Source organism: Aristolochia californica, unplaced genomic scaffold (assembly GCF_029961685.1).
Source record: "Aristolochia californica isolate CCGP_79_NKW_82.1479 unplaced genomic scaffold, dmAriCali1.0.hap1 SCAF_9, whole genome shotgun sequence".
NCBI lineage: Eukaryota > Viridiplantae > Streptophyta > Magnoliopsida > Piperales > Aristolochiaceae > Aristolochia > Aristolochia californica.
Genome location: NW_027182290.1, coordinates 27,149,444 through 27,174,816, shown reverse-complemented (window position 1 = coordinate 27,174,816; position 25,373 = coordinate 27,149,444). Strand labels below are relative to the sequence as shown.

At 39.1% G+C, this 25,373-nt stretch overlaps 1 protein-coding gene across 5 annotated transcripts in view; it reads left to right on the top strand.

The window, feature by feature from the left end:
- The window catches only part of LOC137940346 (zinc finger protein BRUTUS-like At1g18910), a 31,719-nt gene extending 7,079 nt beyond the window's left edge, over window positions 1–24,640 (top strand). Inside the window, exons 2-13 of one of the 5 annotated variants that reach the window (XM_068785366.1) lie at window positions 15,319–15,534; window positions 19,910–20,104; window positions 20,217–20,575; window positions 20,737–20,968; window positions 21,049–21,217; window positions 21,325–22,891; window positions 23,085–23,303; window positions 23,391–23,525; window positions 23,609–23,843; window positions 23,929–23,988; window positions 24,180–24,251; window positions 24,342–24,640. In XM_068785366.1, coding sequence (XP_068641467.1) covers window positions 15,319–15,534; window positions 19,910–20,104; window positions 20,217–20,575; window positions 20,737–20,968; window positions 21,049–21,217; window positions 21,325–22,891; window positions 23,085–23,303; window positions 23,391–23,525; window positions 23,609–23,843; window positions 23,929–23,988; window positions 24,180–24,251; window positions 24,342–24,443 — 3,561 coding nt within the window. In that variant the 3' untranslated portion in view covers window positions 24,444–24,640. Of the gene's footprint in view, window positions 1–15,318; window positions 15,535–19,909; window positions 20,105–20,216; window positions 20,576–20,736; window positions 20,969–21,048; window positions 21,218–21,306; window positions 22,892–23,084; window positions 23,304–23,390; window positions 23,526–23,608; window positions 23,844–23,928; window positions 23,989–24,099; window positions 24,252–24,341 lie in introns of those variants that run through there. The other 4 variants (XM_068785367.1, XM_068785365.1, XM_068785369.1 and 1 more) reach the window with 4 other exon arrangements.
- The last annotated feature ends 733 nt before the right edge of the window (window positions 24,641–25,373 follow it).

The following is a 25,373-nucleotide window of genomic DNA, read 5'->3' as shown; positions in this document are numbered from 1 at the left end:
CTGATATGTTACATGAGAATGGTTTGCTAGGAACTAAACTAGCAGAGACAGCTATAGAAGTTGGTCATAATCTTTTTGATGAAGAGTCCCTTATTAAGAGACAAGGCAATGTACAAGAGACTAGTTGGTCAATTGATTTATGCGATTGTTACTAGACCAGATAACTTCATTTTCTGTCAGTTTAGTGAGTCAATTCATGGAAATCCTTGCAAGATTTATCTTGAAGCAACTTAGAGAATTCTGCGCTATTTAAAATGAGCTCCTGGTAAAGGGTTGTTCTATAAACCCCATGAACACTTAAATGTTGAGGGGAGTTACGATGCAAACTATGTAGGTTTCAAGATGGAAAGAAAATCTACTACAATTTTTTTGTATATTTGTTGGAGAATCTTATAAGCTAGAAGAGCATAAAGCAGAATGTTGTAGGTTGTTCGAGTGCAGAGGTTGAGTATTGTGCTATGGCTCACATGGTGAATGAATTTATGTGGATGAAGTCAATTTTAAAAGAGTTCAGATTTGCATTTGATGATCAGATAGTATTAAAGTGTGATTACCAAGCAACAATCTTTATTGCTAACAAGCTGATTTTCTACGAGAGGACCAAGCGTATAGAAGTTGATCTTCACTTTGTACATGATGCTATTATTAGTGGGAAAGTTGTTATCCCTTATGTCAAAACCATAGACAAGAGTTTGCTAAATTTTGTATCAAGATGAAGTTACTTGATATATATGCCCCAACTTGAGAGGGAGCGTTAAAGTTCATAGGAAAAGCAGTGATTTAGAAAGCAATGATTATCAAGAAAAAATAAATGATTATTAAGGTCAAAGCAATGATTTAGAAAGGACAAATTGTAGTTGTCTACTCATTATACAGTTAGTTGTACATGCATAAGTGATGAAGGGTATGTTTGTCTTTTGTAATGTCTTTCTTAATAACTTATTAAAACTGGTTAGGGATCCTAGGCTGCTGCATATCTCAGCTTTCTCTTTCATGTCACATTCTTCTCTTTCATCTCTCTATCAATTTTGCAGTAGTCCTATTTGTCTATTTGTTCATTGTGCCTAGACATGAGAGGTGGTATTAGCTTGGGTAGAAAGTCTCACATCTAAAAATGGATTAGAAATCTCTTGACAAGGTTGAGCAATAGGCCTCTTAATTAGCTAGTCATTTTTGGGAGGAGCTTGCACAACTTTAACGGAGTTTTTATCCTTTTTAGAGATTTTTTTAGCCTGTTAGATTTAGGGCTTCATGCTTGGAGAAGGCTGATTGAAGTGAAGAAAGCGAAAGAAGAAGAAGAGAAGAGGAGGAAGGAAGGAGTTTCTAGTGTAGAGAAGGAAGATGTGTAGGGGAGAAGTAGCTAGGGCAACTAGAGGAGAGAATGCTCCCTTGCATAGGTCGAGCTCTCTCCTCTCTTCTTTATTTATAATGTAGTGAATATTACATCAGTGACTAGAATACCCTTATACACAATGTATAATCAAGGGTTGAAAGAAAACAAAAATTACAAGCTATGTTATTACATAAGAATAATCACCTCTTTCGACACTCCCCTTCAAGCTAGTGCAAACATATCAAATATCCCAAACTTGGAATATGTAGAGGTAAGTGTAACTACTACAACTTTGGTGAAGATATCTGCTACCAAATTTTTGGAAGGAATATAATGCATCAATATGACACCAACTTGTAACTTTTCTAGAACAAAATGATAACCAATCTCAATGTGCTTGGTTCATTCATGAAATACTAGATTGGTTGTAATATGAATGACTGTTTGGTTGTCACAATGAAGTTGCATTAGCCCATTTATAGAAAAGCCAAGTTCAGACATCAAAGATTTTTGCCACAACAATTCGCTTACTACATGTGCACGATACTCAACTTCAGCACTTGATCTTGCTACAATACTTTGCTTTTTGCTTCTCTATGTAACTAAATTTTACCTACCATTGTGCAATGGCTAGAGGTAGATTTATTGTCATCAAAGAATGTATGACTCTTTCCAATGCTACGCAATGAGTTTGTTGAGGTTGATGCATGAATTGGCTAGTAATACTTATAGAATATGAAATGTCATGTCTAGTAACCGTGAGGTAAATGGCTAAATCTTCCCACATCAATATGATTTCCTGATTTAGAACACAATTTCATATTTGGATCCATAGGAGTGTCTACTGGCTTACATCCAATTATTCCTGTTTCTTTCAAGAGATCCGAAACATACTTATTTTTTGATAAAACTCTACCATGATGGGATTGAAGAATTTCTATCCCAAGAAAGTATTTTAGTAAATCAAGGTCTTTCGTATGAAAAAACTTTCCCTAAGTCCATTCTAGCTGAATTCCCATAGCATCATTATCTGTAATAATAATATCATCTACATGGACAGTCATAAGAATCATGCCTTGCTTGGTTCATTTGGTAAAAACAAAATGATCACTTTCACATCTTTTAAAACCAAACTGGAGGACTACTCTGCTGAATTTTTCAAATCAAGGACAAGGTCACTGCTTCAACCATAAATAACCTTGTTAAGTTTGCATACTTTCTCTCCCTCAACCACATATCCAGGTGGTTGTAACATATAAACCTCTTCAGACAAATCACCATGAAGGAATGCATTATTTACCTCCAAGTGGAGATAGACCACTTAAAATTTGTAGCTATAGAGATAAGAACAAATATCGAATTTAATTGGGCCACTGGCGAAAAAGTCTTGTTAAGGAATAGTCCCACTTGGATTACTGAGTACAAAGATCTTGAGTTAGTTAGTTGGTAAAGAGGTTTCCTAAGTTGGCTAGTCATTTTGGGATGGGCTTTGGACCCAACTTAACAAGGTATCAGAGCAGGAACTCATATGTGGGCCTGTACCTAAACTATCTACTTGTAGAGCCACAAAAGAGGGCCTACACTTAAACTATCCACTTGTAGAGCCACAAAAGAGAGCCTACACCTAAATTGCCTACTCCTAAATTATCCACTTGTTGAGCCACAAAAGAGGGTCTACACGTGAGGGGGAGTGTTAAGGAATAGTCCCACATAGATTAACGAGTACAAAGATCTTGAGTTTATTAGTTGGTAAAAAGGTTTCCTAAGTTGGCTAGTCATTTTGGATGGGCTTGGACCCAACTTTACATGGTATCAGAGGACGTACTCATATGTGGGTCTGCACCTAAAAACTATCTACCTGTAGAGCCACAAAAGAGGGTCTACACCTAAACTAACACTTGTAGAGCCACAAAAGAAGGCCTACACCTAAACTGCCTACTCCTAAATTATCCACTTGTAGAGCCACAAAAGAGGGTCTACACGTGAGGGGGAGTGTTAAGGAATATTCCCACGTTGATTACTAAGTACAAAGATCTTGAGTTAATTAGCTGGAAAAGAGGTTTCCTAAGTTGGCTAGTCATTTTGGGATGGGCCTTGGACCCAACTTAACAAGTCTCTTCATAATCAAATATCGCAGGATTGAGTGTTGCCTTTTGCCACCCGACCGAACTTTATATCTAGCGATAGAACCATCCAGATTGTGTTGTAAACACCTATCTAAAACCCAAGGGTTTCTTCTTCTGAGGAAGAGATGTTAACTCCCATGTGTTATTATTGTACATGGCAATCATCTCTTCTTCAATGGCAACTCTCAATAGGATCTTTGGAAGCCTCTTCAAAATGTTAAGAATGAAAACTGAAGGCAAAGCTGACAAAAAAGAGCAACAACTCAAGGATAACCTATGAATGAAATAAAATTTGCAATAGGATGAGAGGTAGAAGGTTGTTTTGAAGCACAGGATCTTGGTTCTTTGTGAACAACAATGGGTCGAGTGTTATAAGGTGGCCCTAAAACAACAAGTGAAAATGGTGAAATGCTTACCTCAAGAGCATCACTTTTTTTTTTTTTTTTGAAATGGTGCTGAATTTTATTATGAGAGCTCAAACGAGCAGATTACACGAGGGGAAGCCTTCCCAAAGAATGAGAGATTGCTCGGAGGTTCTGAATTTTGCCAATTTATTAGCCAAAGAATTGGCTGATCTAGGAACGAGGTTCCAATTACAATGAATGGATGACACAATGTTAGCAATATAATCAGTGATTGGCCAGTGGCGCCAAGGAGGGGAGCTTTCTTTTGATCACCAGCTGATAACAGTCTTTGAGTCGCCTTCAATAATCAACTTGCCATGGAGCCGCTCTTTAAATATTTGGAGGCTGAATAGAAGAGCACTCACTTCAGCAGTATTTGAATCAGCTATACCCACCGGCCCTGCATAGGATAGAATAGGGTCTCCACTGCTATTTCTGAAAACACCACCAGCTCCAGCCGGCCCAGGACAGCCTAAAGCACTGCCATCAAAATTGAGTTTGATGCAGTCGTAAGGGGGATGATCCCAGGTGACCATAACCGGATTCCTATAGGGGCCCGCCATGTGCGCGATCAAGCCCCAATTTTCTCGAAGGGAGACGCCCGATAGAGAAGCAAACCCCTTCCTAGAATGTAGCCAGCTCGAGATAAGGCCTACTGCCTGAGAAGCTATATTATCCGTGTTGCTAGCCTTGGAGTTGAATCTCTGGTTGTTTCGCTCTAACCATATACACCATGGGACATGCGCAAGGCATGCCAAGAGAATTATCTTGCCCAACTTAGGAAGGCGTATCCTCATAACCATCTCAAAGGTGCCGAAAAGGTTTGATGTAGCCCCATTTGAAGACCAATCTTCTGAAATATCTTCATCCAGACTTGCCATGCAAAGTCGCAATGTAAGAGAACATGCTGGACTGTCTCGTCGCACACACCACAAGGGGACAAGTGCGATCTAGGGCGGTGTAACCTCTTTTATGGAGGTTGTCAGAGGTGAAGATATGTTCCCTAATGGCCGTCCAGAATTTGATTTTAGTAGGCACTGAGAGCTTCCATGCCAGGTTTGCCTTGTGCTCATGCATGCTGTAATCTTCTTTTCTAATGTGAGAGTAGGCGGATGCAACTTTGAATCGGCCATTAATGTTGGGCTTCCATGTCAGTTTATCAACTGCATGCTCACGAATAGTAGTGTTGCTGAGTCTGGAGGGGAGAGAGCAAAAAGCCGTAGTTTCCTCATCATTTAATCCCCGACGAAATGTAAGACTCCATGAGCGATCTCTCCAAGAATTTGCCACTAAGCAAGAGAGGTCCCTCGCCACCCTAGAGAGCCCCAGGAAATCCTCAGAGAGGGAGTGGGGGCCACACCATTCATCTTACCAAAAGAGGAGGGTCCTTCCATTGCCTGTGTGAAAGGAAGTTGCATCACTGAATATTGGGAGGAGCTTTTGAATTGATTTCCATATTGGGGATAGGAGCCAAGTAGCGCCATCCTCCCTCCACCAGGCACTCGAAGGTTGAAGATAGAACTTGACCATATCACCCCATAGGCTGTTATGCTTGATGTTGAAGTTCCAGATCCATTTGAGCAAAAGGGCATTGTTCATCTCCTTCGTAGGCCGAATGCCTAAACCACCTTGATTTCGGGGCATGCAAATATCCTTCCAACTCACCAAATGATATCTGAAGGTGTCCTCTGATCCTCTCCAGAGAAAACGTCAATGGATGGCGTCAATCCTACTGCAAACAGAGGCCGGACAGTGCATGAATGATAATAAATAGTTTGGCAGTCCTTTGCCAAACAAGACTTGAGGAGAGTGAGCCGCCCAACAGTAGATAAAAGCTTGCCCCTCCAAGTAGCTAGTCTCTTCTCAAATTTCTCAATAAGGGGGGACCAAAGCGTTGCTGAAGGCCGAGAGTTAAAGAGTGGTAGTCCAAGATATGTAGTTGGCAAATTTCCCACTGAGCACCCCAAATAGCCAGCCATACCCTAAAGCACAGGTGAGTCAATAGGATAGCCTAGGAGGGTGCTTTCCTTCTCGTTAATGTGCTAACAAGAAGCCAGTTCAAATAGTCCCATTACAGCACGCAGTTTTCGGATCTGATCCATAGTACCAACCCCAAAGCAAATTGTATCATCTGCAAACTGAAGGATCGACACATCAAAGGCTGCATAGTCCGTCGTGGGGAGGAGCCAACCCAGGTTTTTGGCCGAATAGATCAGAGCTGATAGGTATTCCGCTATCATATTGAAGAGCAAAGGAGAAAGGGGGTCTCCCTGCCTGATTCCCTGGATCCCTTAAAATAACCGCAAGCCGTTCCGTTGAGAAGAATGGAGTAGCTTGCAGAGGAGATGCAACTTTGAATCCAAAAACGCCATTTTTCCCCGAATCTCATCTTCCCCAGGAGAGTGTCCAAAAGCTTCCAATTAACTCTGTCAAAGGCTTTCTCAAAATCAAGCTTTAGGATGAATCTGGGAAGCTTTAAAAGCCTTGAAATGATGGATGAGCTCGTGACATGCCATGGCCGAGTCTAATATATTTCTTCCCTTGATCAAAGCACTCTGGCCATGATGGATGGCAATAGGGAGAACCACCCTAAGGCTATTGGCAAGGAGGCGCGCAAGCACCTTGTAAGCACTGGTGGTGAGGCTGATTGGCCGAAAATCAGAAGAAATTTCTGCCCCTTCTTTTTTAGGGATGAGGGCAATAAACGAAGCTCCGATGCTCCTTTATCTGATGCCATGCTGATAGAACACATGGACCATGCAGACATTTCGTCTCTGATGGAGGGCCAGCATCGGCGATAAAATTCCCCATTGAAACCATCCGGGCCCGGAGCACGATCCAAAGGAAGACCCAATGCTGCTTTTTCAATTTCCTTATTGGGGAAAGGGAGCTCGATGAGACTAGCTGCGGCCGAAGGAATATCCTGGAGATGAACCCTTTCGAAGAAAGGGCAAACTAGCTAGCCATCAGAGTATAATTTTGTAAAAAAGTTCACCAGTGAGTCTGAAATAAAGGATCGATCCGAGATACTCTCACCATTGACGCTGAGCGTGGTGATGCGGTTGGCTCTTCTCCGAGCAGAGGCGACTGCATGGAAGAATTTAGTATTGGCATCTCTCTCAACGAACCATTTAAATCTTGCACGAGCTCACTATGAGCGAAGGACTGCATTTGCCCTTGAAGGGCGTATCTCTGAGTTACTTCTGAGGAAGAGAGGCTTCTAGATTCCTCTTCAGAGTCAAGAGTGGAAATCTGAGAAAGGACTGCCGAAGTGGCTATCAACCATAATCGGCCAATGGTCGGAAACAACCCTATTAAGGACTTTGCCTGTGGCATTGCTGTATAACTGAAGCCAGTTGTTGTTGGCTAAGAAGCGGTCAAGCTTGGAGAGGACGGGGGGTTGTTTGCCATTTGACCAAGTGAAGGTCTTCTCAGATAGGGTAACCTCATCAAGATCTCAGCTGCCAATAAAGTCTACAAATAGCCTCATGGAGGTAGTGATTCTCCGGGAGGGCGGGAATCTCGCGTGGCAGGAGCGGGTAACATTGAAATCTCCTGCAAGCATCAAAGGAATGAGCCACCTCTAACAAGTCCTCACAAGGTCATCCCAGAAGAGATGTCTCTCATGGTGTCTAGTAAGACCATACACACCCACAAGGCACCAAATGTTCTCCGATCCTTTGTCTCTCAATTTGATTTCAAGGGAGTAAGTGCCACAACAGCGATCGATCACCTCAATGGTATTAGTGTCCCACACAATCAGAATGTCGTCAGCCGATCCAATCGCATCCACAAAAATCCATCCAGGCTCCTTGTGAGGCCACATCTCACGGATATATCCAAGGGGCAGAGAAGCGGCCTTGGTTTCTTGAAAAATAGCAACATTTGCCTTGGTAGAGGCAAGGAGGTCCCGAATTGCGGCACGGCGACGTGCGAATCCAATTCTTCGAACATTCCAAGAGATAATGATCATTGATCACTAGTATTCTTCTTGGACTTCTCAGACAGGTGGTTATCTCCCCCGAGGGGCTTCGTGTAGACGGTGCCCATCACCTTGGCAAGCTCCACTATTTGTGCCCAGGTTTCTGGGTCGAATTTTTGTTGTTCTATCTGAAGAGCAGCCACATACTTCTGTGCTCTTTCACCCATCTCTGGAAGGATGAAGTCCCCTATCTCTGGATTGCAGGGATATCTAGAAATGGCACTGGGACCATCCTGGAGAAGCTGTCTCGGATGACCTCTATTATGGCGCTGGTAGGTGGCAAGGGGAGGAGGAGGAATTTTGGGGTGGGAATATCTCGGAGGTGGTGGAGGGGGAGAGTTCATTACTTGAGTGGTGGTTTGAGGGGTGTGAAGACTGTGGGGTGGAGTTATAGGAAGGCATGCGGGGCTTTTCATGGGGGGGAGGGTGGGTTGGTTATTTCGGGGGGTAAAGTGGGAAGGTGAATGGCAATTGTAGGTATCTGGGGGGTGGATTAGATTTTATCAGGGATAATATCTGTGGTGGGTTGAGATGGACTGGTGGGTGGGTGGTATGGCAGGCTGGAGGGAGAGACAACCAAGGAGGCAGCTGGAATAGAGTCATCACCAACTGTAAGACTGGCTGGTTCAGGACGCATCTTTTGAGGAGAAGAGGTCGTGGTTGCTGCTCTCAATGTGTGGACAGGTTGTGGAGAATCTCTGGATTTAGTTGTAGGACTCGAGGTCACATTTCTGAAATCTTGCATATCTGCCAACTCAATATGAATCTAGAATCGGGCATTATCCACCATAATGTATCGGAAGTAGCGTCCTTCGCAAGGATGAATAGGATTGATGAGGATTCGGACCTCATCAAGATGATGCCAGTGCTCAGTAAGGGGGTCCAGAGCGATTATGTCACCAAACTCCGAGATGATGCTCGTGAAGACCTCATTGTGCCATAGTTCCGCAGGGAGGCCGGTGACTGTAGCCCATGGCCCAAATTGACTACGAGTCAATGGGAGCCATTCTGATATCGAAATGATGCCCAAGGGGGTGTGGGGTGTGAGAGCAAGGGCCGTAGAAGACTCTTGCTGGGTTTCAAAGTGAACAAGCCAGGAATGGGGGTTGAGGTAGGAAATTCTGGGTGTGTAGGGGAGGTGAAGCTCATCAGTCAGCCATTGAAGTATACTGGATTTGACGATACTAGAGGGGGTGTGGACTAGGATAGAGCAGGTCAGAGATTGTCGCCCTTTATGGAGCAAATTGGGAGGGATTTGGATGGTTTTGGATTTTTCTGAAGGAAGGTGTGTAGGAACATGGTGTTCTGAAAAAAGGTTTTGAATGGTTGGGTTAAGGGGGTTAGGTAATTTCGAAGGAAGGGGGAAGGGGGGAGAGGCTCGGTTGGTACCGCTGGATTTGGGGGCTCCCTCTGCCGGACTGCGCCTGAGAGGCTCCGGATGGCTTCTTCGAACTCCTACCAACCAAATCCCGAGTTGGTGGCCTCGGGAATATAGATCTTGGCGAGCATTGTTGAGCCATGCCGATGGAAGACACGTCACTCTCTTTGTCCCAGAAAGGAGCTCACCGACAGGAAGAAAATCTAATCCCGTGTCTTCGTGACTCGTTGGAACTGAAGGACGAAGCTTGCTTCCATCAGAACACAGATGAAGGACATCTTCGATCCGATGGCAGAGGAGATGCGAATCACCTATCCAGAGCTCCGAGCGACTTTCTCCACTGTAACTCCGTTTTTTCCATAGCTGAAACGGAAAGGGGGGTTCCTTTTCTTTCACTGGGCGATCGTCTTCCAGCTGGCTTCGAAATCTTTCGTAGGAGGTTTTGTTGGCTCGTCGGAGGGAAGATTCAAGGTTTCCGAGCGTTTGGCTTGACGTTTTTCTGGTTTAGAATTTTTGTGTCTTCTCGAAAGGTCAACCTCTTTCCATCGATCGGCGTCGGAGAAGAAGTCGACATCCTTACTGGAAGTCTGCCGTCGAGGGTTCCTGTCACCGGCCGCAAGGACAGTGATCGGAGAAAGATCTCGGCTCATTTTTGAAAAAGCGGCACACGTTAGCACATTCGAAGCTAACGGCGCATGTTACGCGTAACGTTAAATTTCTCTCCGAAATCGCCCCCCTCACGCCTCTTTCACCCTCAAGAGCATCACTTGACTACACAAACACCATCGAAAGAAGGTTTAGCAGAGGAGCTAAGTACCTGTGATTTGGCAACTTCAAGTAGGGCTTTAAATTTGCAAGACAGATAGCTGAAACAAGTGCTTCTCGTTGTTTTTCTTGAGTGACAATATTTGTAGAGTATGGTTAATCAAGTTTCCATTCTTGTAGAAGTCCTCTAAACCTAGAAAAGTACTTATTGAGATTGTCACCTTGCTTGGTTTGTTGAAGAGCAGATATGGAAGAGCCTTACATGACTCTCACAGTCAGAAGTCTCACTGATACACAATTAATATGGTGGAGTCTAAGAAGAGTCTCATGGAAGGAAGTCTCATAAAAGAGTCTCAGTTAAAGGTGTTTTAGTTATGTTAGTCTTCTATTTATGTTCAATTATTCAATTGTTCTTGGATTTATCTTTTAGAGTTTATCTTTGGGTGTAACTGGGATAAGGGTAGTTTTATTGTAATTGGATTCTACTTGTTTCTTCTTTTATAAATAGAGGCTTATACACTCAAATTACAATAAGTTAGTGAAGTATTTCTCTTTTCCAAAAATTAACATGGTATCAAAGCGGGTTCTGTGAGTTGACGTGGTCAACCCACAGAGATAATGTGATCCTTTTCTGATCTATCATTTCTAGTAGTTTAGGTTCATATTCTATCTTTTTTCTTTCTTTCCTATCTTAGTACCCGTTGGTTTCTTGGCATTCGCACCTCCATACTAAACTTTCATATTACAAATTATATATTGACGGAAAGATCTTCGAGTTTACTTTCCAACGCAAAAAGAAGTTTGGCAATCGGAGTTTTCTACAAAGAGAAATTGATATTTGAAGCAGCTAAGATCGGATTGCAAGAGAGGTTCGAATAGCAGGAGAAAGCTTCACTTTTTGAGCTGTTTAAGCCATCAAGAATGAGACTTTATATGGAGATTTATATGTCAAAAGAAAGATCTGTAAGTCAATTTTCTACCCTATCAAACGAATTCTCAATCTGATTTTTCTAGAGGGAGATCAGTTTCGCAAAGGTCAATCGTCATGCTGGCCAAAGAAGAATGAGTACTCAATTCGGCCAGATTACAAAGTCCGAAATCTATCAGATTATTTCTCTAAAAAAAGTATATTTTATGAAGAAACGTTATACTTGGATAAAAGGTATCGAATTCAAGTTTCAGAAGGAGAAAATTTCATGTCAATCTGATCAATACTTAAGGAGATATTCACATTGGAGTCGGCAAAGATCAAGCTACAGAACAAAGAAAATCAACAGGTCATAAAAGATTCAAGAATGAAGCTTTTTATGTCAAATTTGGTATCAATTTAAAGCTCTTTGAGTCTAGTTTTTTCAGCAACAAACCGTTTGATTCTAAACTATATTTTTTGAGATATTGATATCAAAAGTACCAAGGACAGTTTTGCTGAAAATCTCTCCTTTTTCCTATTTTCTCTCTTATTATTTCTCCATGCATTGACGTGAATTGAGTTTCCTTTTCTCCTAAAATCCGAGTTTTTTAGCAAAATTTCTCTTCTAATTAGAAAGTTTTGATTAGACTTAATCACTCAATGATGTGCTCATTCAAGGTATGCAATATCTTGCTTCAATTTTGTTTTGAAGTTTGCGTTTTTGTTAATTGGTTGTGTATCTTCCGTATAGTTAACTCTGAAAAATTGTGGTCACCCCAAAAAAGTTATACTTGGTCAAGTTTATTAAGTTCTGTTGTTATAGTCTCCCCTAGTATTCAAAAAAAAAAATGTCACTTTGGATGTATAAGTGTTGCATAGTCGCCTCCTTCCAGTTAAAGTTATTTTCCTTTAGTATTTCTTCAGTTTATCATCTTGTGCTTTTATGACTTCAGAACAATGCTTAGACCCACTACCTAAAAGTATAAGAGTGTTCCCAACGTCCAACTTGAGTCAATTCTTTTGTTCTTCACCCAAAAGGTGATTTGCGTTTGAGCTACTGTTAAAAAGTGGATAATCTCTTTGTTGTGCCCAAAAGTTGGCCGTTTTTCTGTTTTTAAAATTGAGCGGAGTGTGTTTCAGAGCTATAACCATTTTTTTTATTGGAGTATGGAGCTTTGTTGTATGGCTAGGAATAAATTTCTTGTCCCATATTGTGTTTTGTCCAAGTTGGGTCTCTATAGCCTTTTTATCCCCAGCTTGAGGGGGAGAAGTAGAAGAAGTACAAGAAAGGTGTATTTTGTTCTACATGTTGTGTTAATTTTTATGTGACCAAAATATTCAAGAAAGGGGAACACAAAAGATGAAGTTTTTGCATCTATGAAGAATTTTTTTCAGCAAAAAAAAAATTGAAGACCAAAAATCCTTTTTATTGCATGTTGAAGTTATAAACTCCAACTTGAGGGGAAGTGTTGAAAAGCTGACATGGACGAGTCTTACATGACTCTCACAATAAGAAGTCTCACAGAGCCAGAATTAATATGGTGGAGTCTAAGAAGATTTTTATGGAAGGAGGTCTCATACAAGAGTCTCAGTTAAATGTGTTTTAGTTATGTTAGTCTTCTATTTATGTTTAGTTGTTCAATTGTTCTAGAACTTATCTTTTAATGTTTAACTTGTGTGTAACTAGGATAAGGGTAGTTTAATTGTAATTGGATTCTACTTGTTTCCTCTTTTATAAATGGAGGCTCATGTACTCAAATTTCAACAAGTTAGTGAAATATTTCTCTTTTCCATAAATTCAACAGTGTACATCTCTTGAATGATATCATAAAGTTTCTGTAAGCTATCAGGAGTGGAATACATTTTGGAATAAGTGTTTCAAATATCTTTGGTTGTATCCAAGTGAATAGAATTATTAGCAATTGATTCTTCAATGTTATTTATCAACCAATTTATGACCAGGGTGTCCTCCTTTAACCACTTTTGGTAGGAAGGGTAATTTTCCTCAACTGATGGCTGAGTCAAGTGTCTAGCAAGGTCTCTTGTAATCAGAAATCATTTTAAATTTTTTGACCATGAAACATAGTTAGATAACCCCTTAAGTGGTATGGTAGTTATCCTTAAAAAAAACATGCTTGATGAATTCAGAGGAGTTGAAGAATTTATTCAAATTTTCTGCTTTATTTGACAAAAAAATAAAAAAAAAGACTCAAGGAAGTAAAAGTAAGCTTATGGCAATTTTCGAATTCAGAGACCATAGGTCAGTAGTTTGCATGAGGATTACGTGCATGAGACTAGGAGAAAAATGCATGGCTAAAGATGAAATAGCTATTAGATGCATAAAAAAAATCCCATGAAATACATAGTTGAATTCTGAAATAAAAAATACAACGAACAACTGGAATTTCTCATGCAAAGATTAATACCAAACCCTAGTTTTGGATTTCAAGCTATAAACGTGAGGACTTAGATTTTTTTCTAAAACAAGAATTCAGGGAAGTAAGGAGGAGTGCTCGAATTCTTTGAAGGGATTTTTAGGGATTTAAAAAAAAAAAATTTTTGAAGTAGCACAACTTATTCGAACAAAGCTATAGCTTTCAGCCTTCAAAAAACCTCTTTTTGGTAGGCATAAGAAAACTTCAACAACCAGATTTGAATATCCAACAAGGGAACAAAAAATTCTGAGATTTTCAAGGGAAAAGCAAGAGAAATAGATGAGAATTGATGAAACATATCTAACAAGGACTTGCTGGAATTTTTTATCAGCCATCTTCTTCCAATGGCTGTCCTTGGATGCCCCCTCCTTATGAAGAGGTTTGCTTGATTTTAGAGCAGCTTGTATGAAACCCCTGAACCCCTGCTCAGATATTATGTTAGATTCTAGAGTTTCATGCTTGGATAAGGCTGGTTGAAGTGAAGAAAGTGGAAGAAGAAGAAGAGAAGAGGAGGAAGGAAGGAGTTTGTAGTGTACATGTGAAGTTGAGTCCAAGACCCATCCCAAAATGACTAACTAACTTAGAAAACCTCTTTCCCAACTAATAAACTCAAGATCTTTGTACTCACTAATCCATGTGGGACTATTCTTTAACACTCCTCCTCATGTGCAGGTCATCTTTTGTGACTCTACAAGTGGATAATTTAGGTGTAGGCTATCTTTTGTGGCTCTTCAAGTAGATAATTTTAGGTATGGGCCCTCTTTTGTGGCTCTACAAATAGATAGTTGAGGTGTAGGCCCTCTTCTGTGTGTCTACAAGTGGATAATTTTTAGGTGTAGGCCCTCTTTTGCGGCTCTACAAGTAGATTGTTTTAGGTGTAAGCCCTCTTTTGTGGCTCTACAAGTGGGTAGTTTTAGGTGTAGGCCATCTTTTGTGGCTCTACAAGTGGATAGTTTAGGTGTAGGCACACATATGAGTACTTGCTCTGATACCATGTGAAGTTGGGTCCAAGGCCTATCCCAAAATGACTAGTCAACTTAGGAAACCTCTTTCCTAACTAATAAACTTAACATATTTGTTCTCACTAATTCATGTAGGACTATTCCTTAACAGTACAGAAGGAAGACGAGTAGAGGAGAAGAAGCTAGGGCAAACAAGAGGAGAGAATGCTCCCTTGCATAGGTCGAGCTCTCTCCTCTCTTCTTTATTTATAATGTTGTTAATATTACATGAGTGACTAGAATACCATTATACACAATGTATAATCAAGGGCTGAAAGAAAACAAAAATTACGATGTTATGCTATTAGATAAGAAAAATCACCTCTTCCAACATAGTCCTAGGGATAGAGATGATTAGTGGGCAGGGTGAAGGGGTAGCCTCCCCACTTTTTCCATTTTAAGCCAGATGGATTGGAAAAAACTTTCATGTAGGAAAGGGTTGAAAATATGTTTCTCAAATTCATATTGTGTAATACAAATTGTAACATTTGAATTATTTGTCAAATAAATTAATTATGTGTAAGGTTATTCAGCTTAACTTTCTAATACCTTATTTATGTTATGTATGTTGTAGAGTTGTACAACAACTCACTAAATTAAAAGGAAAAAAATTATTATGATGATAGAAATAGGCTAATTTCCATTTCATTGGATGAGATTTTACCCTCTAGGAAGGGATGGAGTCAGGATAAAACCCATTCTGGCTATGGTGGGTTCATGTTATGGATGCAGATAGGTTTTGAAGATCTGCTTTGCCACCATCCCGTATCAGTAGAGCTGGCATGATGTGTCTGCACATTGTATTTGCATGCCAACGCATAAAAAACCTCTTATATGTGAGAAGAGACCTTTTTCTTCTTTTTTGCTTTGGATGATAGATCTGATGGTATTTTTATCTGGATTGACTTTATTTGTTGTTATCTTTCGTTTGAAATAGTAGTAACATACTAATTAAGGTTCATTATTGATTCAAATCTTTGGCAGGTCATTTTCCAAGCTCTAGACTTGAGGACAGGGAATACTGCTTGCACATATTCCCTTGAGCACAATAACATCAATGACCTCTTTGATTTGGTTTTCTATTGGTTGGATCAAGTAAATGATGGATGTACATCATTCCAGCCATTTCAGGAACTTGCTTTTTGTGCCAGAACGGTTAAGACAGCAATTTGCCACCACATGCAGAAAGAAGAAGAGCAGGTATCAGTTTATTAAATATTCTTTAAATGTAGTGTCATTGGAAGGAAAATGCCTAGTGAACAATTTCATACGCTGGTATTCCTGGAAGGTTCATGAAACATTTGCACTAGTTCTCTGTTTCAATGAGCAATATACTCATTTGGCTTTGCATGTTGTAAGCAAAGTTGTATTGCTACTCCTGACATCTTAAACACTACTCATGACTTCTCAAAAGAGTTTTAGATGTCATTTTACTTAAATGTACTTCAATACCTTATTGAACTGTTATTTATTCAGGCACATGCAAATTTCACTCCATTTAAGTGCATGATATCCACATACACATGGGTAGAATGTGTTTAGTAGGTCAGAACAAGCATCTTGTCTGTAAATAATGTTTTTTAGCAGTATTCCTCTGTTACAACCCTCCATTAATATGTTTAGAGCGAGGCCATGTTGTCTGCCATGACAGAGTTAAGAGATGTAATAGAATTGTGCTCCTGCATGAGCCTAGTAGGATTGAATCTTAAGTACGAAGTCCTTAGGATGTTATTTATGTGAAGTAGAAGGGCCCAAGGTAGAGCAGAAGTCTAGCAAGGAGGATAAGATAAGTGGCATCAAAGAAGAGGGGGAAAATCATCAAAAAATGACCTAGAAAGTGGCACAAACTATGGAGGGATAAAAGAGTTGAAGAAGATTTTGGTAGAGGAGGCGCCAACCCATCAAGGGGCAAAAGTGACCAAGAAAAATCTCTAGAAGGGGTGCCAACTAACCTGAGGGCAGAAATATAAAAAATGATGAGTCTAGAAGTACCCAAGTTCAATGTATGACTTGTTGTACAAGGGGATATCCATCTCTTAGTCCAATGTAGGAAGAGTAAAAGTAACTTCAGTCCTTAGTCTGTAAATTATAACTCTCTAAGCCTTATAATCATTCAATTAATTCAAACCCCCCTTGATCGTCTTTGGCCAATCCCTAGGCACTTGACTAGCGACAAAAAGGCCAAGAGGCAGCTCAGCCTCGATCAATATGGTTTCTATCCAGCATATAGAGTCTTGCTAGCTTAAGCTCTCCCCAAGGAGGATAGCTTCTGGCAACAGTAAGAGTCCTTAGCATTATGTTCTATTCCTTTCATTATTTATCATTAGCCTAGCTGCCCTTCCCCATTCTATAGTCCAAAGTCTAGTAGGTCTATAGCTCTTCATATATACTAGTTCGATCCTTCCACGAGTTGTAGTCTCCCTAGACTCCATGCACTTCCAACTTAGATTAGGAGATCTAATCTGGTAAAAGAAATTGACAACCTTTCTCTACACTTTATTTCCTATCTAAGCCCATCACCTCCTCAAGTCCACCCTCCTTGAGGAAATCCTTAACATCCCTCCTCTCATATCACCTTTCATCATGCCAACTCCTCCTCCGCCTGCTGCTATAATTCCTCCATCCCCCTATATTCTCTCACAAACTTCCTATCTTCTCTCCCAACCCCTTTAAACCAAACCCCACATCCCTATACCTCAACCCACAAAATATTTTCACCATCTCCTTAGACCTCCACAACCCTAGCTCTAACAAATCCTCTCTCCCAAGTTCTCCACTCTCCCAAACCGATATTTGACACAGCCTTAGACTTCTATCACCCAAACCCACATAAAAGACCGCCATCTCTTTTACATACAACCCAACCATTACGTCTCTTAGGTCCCAAAGTATGCCCTACCATCTTTGCTGGTAACAAGGATCGTTACTCCCTCATTAAGTTTGTATGATCCTGGCCTCCTTTTGGAAGTATATGCTAATTAAGTGTTCATAGAGCAATACTGTTTTGTGACAAAGCATTCAGTAATTTGTACTGAACATTTGTAAAAAGTAAGGATTTTGGTGGTGGAAAAGGAGAAAATTAAGAGGAAGAGAAAGGAAGAGAGTAAGAAAAGAGAGAGGAAGAGAGAAGAGCCATGATCTCTCAAAGCCTCTAATTCAACATCCATAGCTTGCTTCCAATGAGGAAATAAAAGGACCTCCTACACCGAAGAGGGACAAAGGATATTGCGTACCTTTCCTGAGTGCAATAGGAAGGTGTAAATCGCTACCTTCAGGATCCTTAGACGATTCAAAGTCATAGTCCTATGTGAGAGACGAATTTGGAGTCTGAGATAAGACTTCTTTCTTGCGTTTATATACCTGTAAAGGTTTCTCAATAGTGACAACTTGTGAAGGTCCAATAGGCTCATCAACTGGTATAGGGATAATAGGTGTAGGACCAAGTGAGATGATAGGATCTTAGGGTAACGATGTAGAGAAAAAGAATGGCACATCCTCAAAGAAAGTGACATCTACAGACACGAATGTTTTTCAAGTGGAGGGCCAAAAACATTTGTACCCCTTCTCTGTGTGTGAGTACTCTAGAAATATACATTTAATTGCTCTAGGTGACAACTTAGGCTTGAAAGGTCCTAACACATGCAAAACAGACACGACCAAACACCTAGGGAGAAATAGGAAATAATAGTTCTGACGTTAAGAGGACCTGCATAGGAAGTTTGCCTTCTAAGACAAAGGAAGGCATTCTATTAATCAAGAAACAAGTAATAAGAACAACATCACCCCAATAGGACTTGGGTATATTCATATGTATCATCATTGTCCTAGCAACCTCCAATAAATGGCGATTCTTACATTCAGCTACGCCATTTTGCTGTGATGTTTAATGAATAATTCCTTGATTTTGGCAAACATTCCGAAATTGATGACTTATAAACTCGAGGCCATTGTCAATCCGTAAAATATGAAGTGAGGCAGCAAATTGATTTTTTATTTCATTGAAGAAAAGTTTGAATACATCAAAAGCTTCATATTTTTCCTTAAGAAGGTAAATCCAATTGCACATACTAAATCATCGATAAAAGAAATAAAGTACCTATGACCAAACTGACTAGCCACAGGACAAGGACCCTAGATATCGGAGTGTACAATATCAAATAGATGTCTGGATTTGTGAGATGAAAATAGAAAAGAACTTTTGTGATGCTTGCCCAGTTGACACGACTTGCACTGAAAAGAAAGATATGAAGGAAACTCTGGGAAGATTTGAATTAGTTTCGCTACAAACGGATGATCTAGCCACAAGTGCCACTATAGAGGAGAATCTGCAGTATGCAACGCATGGATATTATTTTGTCTGTGTCTCTCCAAATAATATAATCCATCTATCTCATGAGCAGAATTAATTGTCTTCCTCGTCGTGAGATCCTAAAAAATGCAATGAGTAGGATAAAATGTGAGAGCAATTCATAGACTTGGCTAGCTAACTAACAGTCAACAAATTAAAAGGAAACTTGGGGACAAGGATCACTGACTGAGGAGACAAAAAAGAGGTTGGAGTAACATTTCTTACTCCTTGAATAGGAGAGGTAGAATCGTCAGCAAGATTAACTTGTTTTATATACAAAGACTCCTCCAAATCGGAAAATAGTGATGACATACATGACATATGCCTAGAGGCTCTTGAGCCAAGAACCTAGGATGGTAATGAGTGAACATGATAAGCTACCATACCTAAGTCAACACTAGTAGAACTAGGAACTGGTATAGAAGCATGTGCTATATATGCAAAGGGTGAGTCAACAGAGATCTAAGTCATCTGTTGGGCAATCTTTTGTTGCTCTTGTATCAATTGCTACATCTCATCTGGAGCACCCGGTGTAGTAGATATAGAGGAGTTTAAACTCCCAATATCGGGAGTTGTAGAATTAGCCCACGTTGATTTTCCAAATTTAACCCAGCACCTATTAGAATAATGATTATTTCTTTCATAATGAATACATTTCCTTTCTAACTTACCATTACCGCGTCCTCTACCTCGACCTGAGCTTTCTCTACCTTGGCCTCTAACTCTAGAGAAATCTGTAGGGACTGATATAGTGTTTGAAGCATTAAGAGTAGTAGCTTCGATTATCTTACCTCATTTACCTACTCCTGGTAAAATAGTCTTCTCAGCCCTCATAGTATGATTAAAAATGGTAGAGAGAGTAGGGAATATCATCAATTAGGAGGAACATAACAGGAGTAGGTAAATGACTTAAATACCCCTGGATATACTTTCTAACAACATTTTTATGAAGTTCAAAATTTCTTATTTGGAGTTCCTCAAGTTGTTCGGTGGTTCCACACCCTGATCTGAGAATGTGAAGTGACACATCTAAATCTAAATCAACATCAAGCAGGTACTCACATGTTTATATGAATTTGTGACCAGTAAACAGAAACATTTAGTCTTTTTCTCTGGATATAACTTTAGATGGGTGACCCTGTTCTAGGTAATATAGTCCTTATTATTTAAGCATCCAATTATAATGTCATAAACTTAGTGAGTGTGTTCTTTATATCTTTGGAGCAGGTATTCCCTATGCTTAAGGAGAAATTCTCCTTGAAAGAACAGGCTCTACTTGTTTGGCAATTCATAAGTAATGTTCCTATCATGCTACTGAGGGATTCTTTCCCATGGATGGCCTCCTTTCTGTCCCCAAGTGAACAGGTGCAGGTTCTAGACTGCATCAAACAAGTTGTTCCTAAAGAAGAGCTTTTACATAAGGTATTATTAATTGATTTCTTGTCACTCCAATTTTTTTGCTTTTTAATTTGACTATGTCGTGCCCCACTTCTCAATGTTATTGTCATTGACAAAATGATTACTGTTTGTGAAGATGGTAATGTCCTGGCTGGATAGAAAAAGCTGGCTTTCAGATGGGTTCTCTACTACTGAAACAAAAGAAAAAACAACTTATTCAGGGGATTCATTGGGCACAAGAGACTTTCCATTAGTCCTATCAATTAGGAGGAATATAACAGGAAAGCAATGTTGCGAGATTGAATTGGATCATCTCCAGAATACAGCTAATAGCCATCCAATCAATGGTCTTCGACATTGGCACAGTGCCATCAGGAAAGAGCTGGAAGAAATTCTGGAAGAGCTAATGGAAATAAGAAGGTCTAAGGTTTTTTTGAGCTTATCTTCAATCAGTAGCAGAGTCATGTTTGTCACAGATATCATCATCTTATATAGGTATAAGCCATCATATCTTAAGAGATTCATTTTGGGAGGCACTCTATTACTTCATGAGTTATTAGATGAAACATTTAATGGCCTGTTTCATCCTTTTTTATTTTTTAAATGTAAATATTCTCAAGAATCTAACTCATAGCTTGCAAACTTCGTTTTTCTAGTGATGCTCTAGAGAAAGTTATGTTTCCAGCCTTAAAATTTGGTGACAGCTCCTTGACTCTCTCGCTCCAGAAGTTCCCAGAAGAGAGTCAAATCAAGATCATCCACAGCTTAATACAAAATATTAATTCAAAAGTTCAGAAAATAACTGGCAGTCTTATGGAGGAGCTCTGCTGGCAATTAGGATCCTTTGTTGGAGGAGTCAGTCGACATTTTTCTTTTCAAGAATCAAAGGTGAACTAGTTTGTTACTGATTTTATGACTTGTTGGTTCTTCTTGGTCGTTAAAGTTTGAATCTGATGTTTTTCTTTTAGGTGTTTCCAATGATCTGCAAGATGTGGGACCATGACACCCAGAGAAGCTTGCTATGTGCAAGCCTTCAGATGATGCCTCTTGGTTTATTAAAATGTGTGATAGTTTGGCTTTCAACACAGTTAACGGAAGAGGAAGCAAAAACTCTCCTCTGTAGCATAAAACTGGCAGGTTCATTCTTTTTGTAACTTAATGTTTTATTTTGAGTGAGATTTAGAATCACTTGTGTTCTTATAAAATGAAACTTTTTTGTTGTGTAGGTCTTTCTTTTGACACAGCTTTTGCTTCTCTTTTGCATGAGTGGTTATCCGTTGGCTATTCAGGCAAAACCTCCCTAGAACGTTTTAGAAAAGAGTTACAGGAGATGTTTAAAAACCGAAGCACTTTTATACCTGGACATACAGAGGATGAGGCTGGATCATCTTCTTTGGATGTGGGATCTTGTCAAAAGCTTCATGCTGGTCAAATGAACGCAGACTGTCCTAATAAACTCAAGGATATAAAGATTCGGCCAGATAAATCTTGTGATTTATGGTTGTGTGCTGATCCTTCATGTCTATATGAAAAACACAATGAAAAATGCAATCCCTCATACTCAAACAGAATAAATCTGCAGGTTTTTCTTTCTAGGAGCTCAAAGAAACTATCATCATTCCCCAGTTCTCTTCGAAAAGAAGTTGATGCAGGACCTAGTGCCACTTTAGAACACAAACCAATTGACCACATTTTTCATTTCCATAGGGCTCTTGAAGATGATTTACAGTATTTTGTCCAGGAATCAGGTAAAATGGTGGAAAATGTTGCACTCCACTTAGATTTTACCCACCGTTTCCAACTAGTGAGGGTTCTTTATGAAGCTCATAGCAACTCAGAAGATGAAGTCATATTTCCAGCTTTGGAGGCCAAAGGAGCTCATCAAAACATTGCTGCCTCCTATATCCTTGACCATAAGTTGGAGGCGGAGCGGTTTGAAAATATCTCCACCATTCTAGATAAGATATCTGAATTGCAAGATTCCTTGTCTTCTGCAAATTCAAGGACACAGAAAAATAGAAAGTTATGGATTGAACTCCATGGGATGTGTAAGTCAATGCAAGTTACACTGTGTGAGCACATGCAGCGTGAAGAAACTGGAGTTTGGCCATTAATTTTAAAACATTTTTCAGAGGATGAACAAGAAAAGCTCATAGGAGACATTATGGGAAGGACAAGAGCAGAGATTCTGCAGACTTTGATCCCTCGGCTCATGGAATGTTTAACACCAGTGCAGCAGCAGACTATGCTAGGTTCATGGTGTAAAGCTACAAAGAACACTATGTTTGGTGAATGGTTGAAGGAATGGTGGGAAGGCGTGCACAAGTACAAAATAATACCTGTTGCAGATGAAGAGACAATCTGCCATCCAATAAAAGCAGATGCTTTGGATCTAGTAGCTGCTTATCTATCAAAAGAAGGTTTCAGGTACATTCCACTGTCGGCAGAGAGCCTTCACAATGATGAATCAACGTTTCTACATGAAAATTTTGGGGAAAAGAAATCCAGAAATTGGATTGATACTGGAGATGATCAAAACAAGGGTCTCAGCAATGATGAAGTTGGGTGCCAGCTCTCTCAATGTACCAACGTTTGTAAGAGTGGCATGAATATAAGCCAAGAATTGGTTAATATGGTAAAAGCTGTTGAGCAAGAGGGTGAAGAAGGGGTACATAAGGAATTTACACACAACCTGGACCACTTTCTTAGCATGAGCCAAGATGATAAGGAGGCTGCAGTGAGAAAATTGTCACATGACACTACTTTGGATCCACAGGAAAAGACTAATCTTATTCAGAATCTTCTAATGAGGTGAGGATTTCTCTTGCACTTTAGTTTTGATATTAAACATTTTTTGTAAAGTTCATATCATGCTTAACAATACTAACAAACATGAGCATACAATAGTAAAGTGGAACTCTTAACTTCTAACCTTAAGTCATAAGTTTACTATTGCTTGTACACAACAACCTGTTTATTGATGGAGTCCTTTTTATTGCTTCAGTCGTTGGCTAATTACTCAAAAGAAGTCTTATCCAGATATAGATCTGTCAAGCCACACAGGAAATACTCTGGGCCAGTGTCCATCTTACCGAGATTCACAAAAATCCATTTATGGTTGCAGACACTACAAGAGAAACTGTAAGCTTTTGGCCAGCTGTTGTAATCAGCTCTTTACATGTCGATACTGCCATGATGATGTCTCTGATCATTCAATGGACAGGTAAGTCCGGTTTAAACCAAACTTTGTGCTTTAGCTTTCTTAAATCCATCATATGTTTCCGTCCTCCACTGTTATTAAATATTGCAGGAAGTCTACAATCAAGATGATGTGCATGAAATGCTTATATATTCAGCCAATAGGGCAGAGATGCTCTAATACTTCTTGCAATGCTTCCATGTCAAAATATTTCTGCTGTATATGCAAGTTGTTCGATGATGAAAGGTGATTAAAATGCCATCAACTTTTTGTGTCCCCTTTTTATCTTACACATCTTCCTGGTTGCTAACTCTTGAGATTTGTATCAGGGATATTTACCATTGCCCCTTTTGCAACCTCTGTCGAGTTGGCAGGGGATTGGGTATTGATTACTTCCACTGCATGAATTGTAATGCATGTATGTCGAAATCTCTTTCAACTCATATCTGCAGAGAGAAGTGCTTTGAGTCAAATTGCCCTATTTGCTTTGAGGATATTTTCACGTCAAGCTCCCCTGTGAAAGCACTTTCATGTGGGCATTTGATGCACTCAACTTGTTTTCAGGTATTTTGTTCATAAAGCCTTTCAAATTACTTCTTTCAGAACATTTAGGTTACCTCACTGGGTGCTTTCTGGTTCTATTTGGAAGGATTACACTTGTACTCATTATACCTGCCCAATCTGTAGCAAGTCATTGGGGGACATGAAGGTGAGTTTTGATTACTAACATCTATAATTTGCCGTCATTTTTATGTTTAGTGCATTGTAATCAGCACCAAACATATAAAAATTGTTGAAAAGATCTCTTTTATTGGTGAAGAAATGGAAGAGGGGGTGCTGTGGCTTCATTTCCTTGAATCATTGTACAAGCATCAGCTTACTTAAGAGGTTGTTTATCAGGTCTATTTCGGAATGTTGGATGCCTTGCTGGCTGAAGAGAAAATTCCAGAGGAATATCTCGGCCAAACTCAGGTTCTTATCTTGTCTTGCTTTGGGCATTCTTCTCTTTTGTTTCTGCGGCTATTGTAAATTTGATCAGTAAGAGGGGATTTTTTTTCACAGGGAATACTGTGCAATGATTGTCAGAAGAGAGGAACTGCTCCATTTCATTGGTTGTACCACAAGTGCACCCACTGTGGATCATACAACACACGCCTGCTTTGACTGTGCAATGAATTCTTGCTGTGAATCTGTAATATTATTGTTGATGGAATCATGTAAATAAATTCCCCATTGTGTAAGAGAACAGCCTCAATATCTTCATTCGCAGGGTTACACTAGGGGTTAGTTCACAATGAACTTGAAATTGAAGTGAAGAATTCAATTCATCTTAAATAAATTGATTCAACTTCAACTCATCCAGAGGTGTTAGTGTAGACAAGTTCAAGTGCACCGGAAAACAGATTCCAGTGTTAGTGTCCCCAAATAAAAAGTATGATATAAACAAGAGAACAAGCAACCTTTTATAATATACTTAAATAGAACATATATCTAAATTGATAATTAACCAAAATAAACATGGTTATTACACATAATTTTTTTAACATGTAGAATTAGAATATATTAATATCCTAATTAATGAAAAATTATATTATATTACTTAATGATTATAGTTTATAATAAACTAATACAATAATTACGTGTGACTAGAATAAATTATTAAAAATAAATAAATAAATTATTTTGTAACAACATAAGATATGTTTTAACATTAAAAACTACTAATTTAATACAATAATAAATAAATATATTTATTTATCAATAACATAATATATATTTTTATGTATTATTAATAAATAATATATTGTCACAAAATTTAAAACCATTGGTTTAATTAATTATAGCAATACGATAATTAAACCAAAATAATTTATCAAATATTTATTTTAACAATATTTTAATTATGATTATTAAATCACTAATTTAATATAGTAATAATAAAGTAAATATAATAAATAAATAAAAATAATTATTTTTTAAATAAAAATAATTATTTGTTAAATAAAAATTATAAATTATTATTTTTATGACGATAGTTTAATTTTTCCTAACTTAGAAAAAATTAAACCATCGTCTTCCTCAACGGCAGGCCAG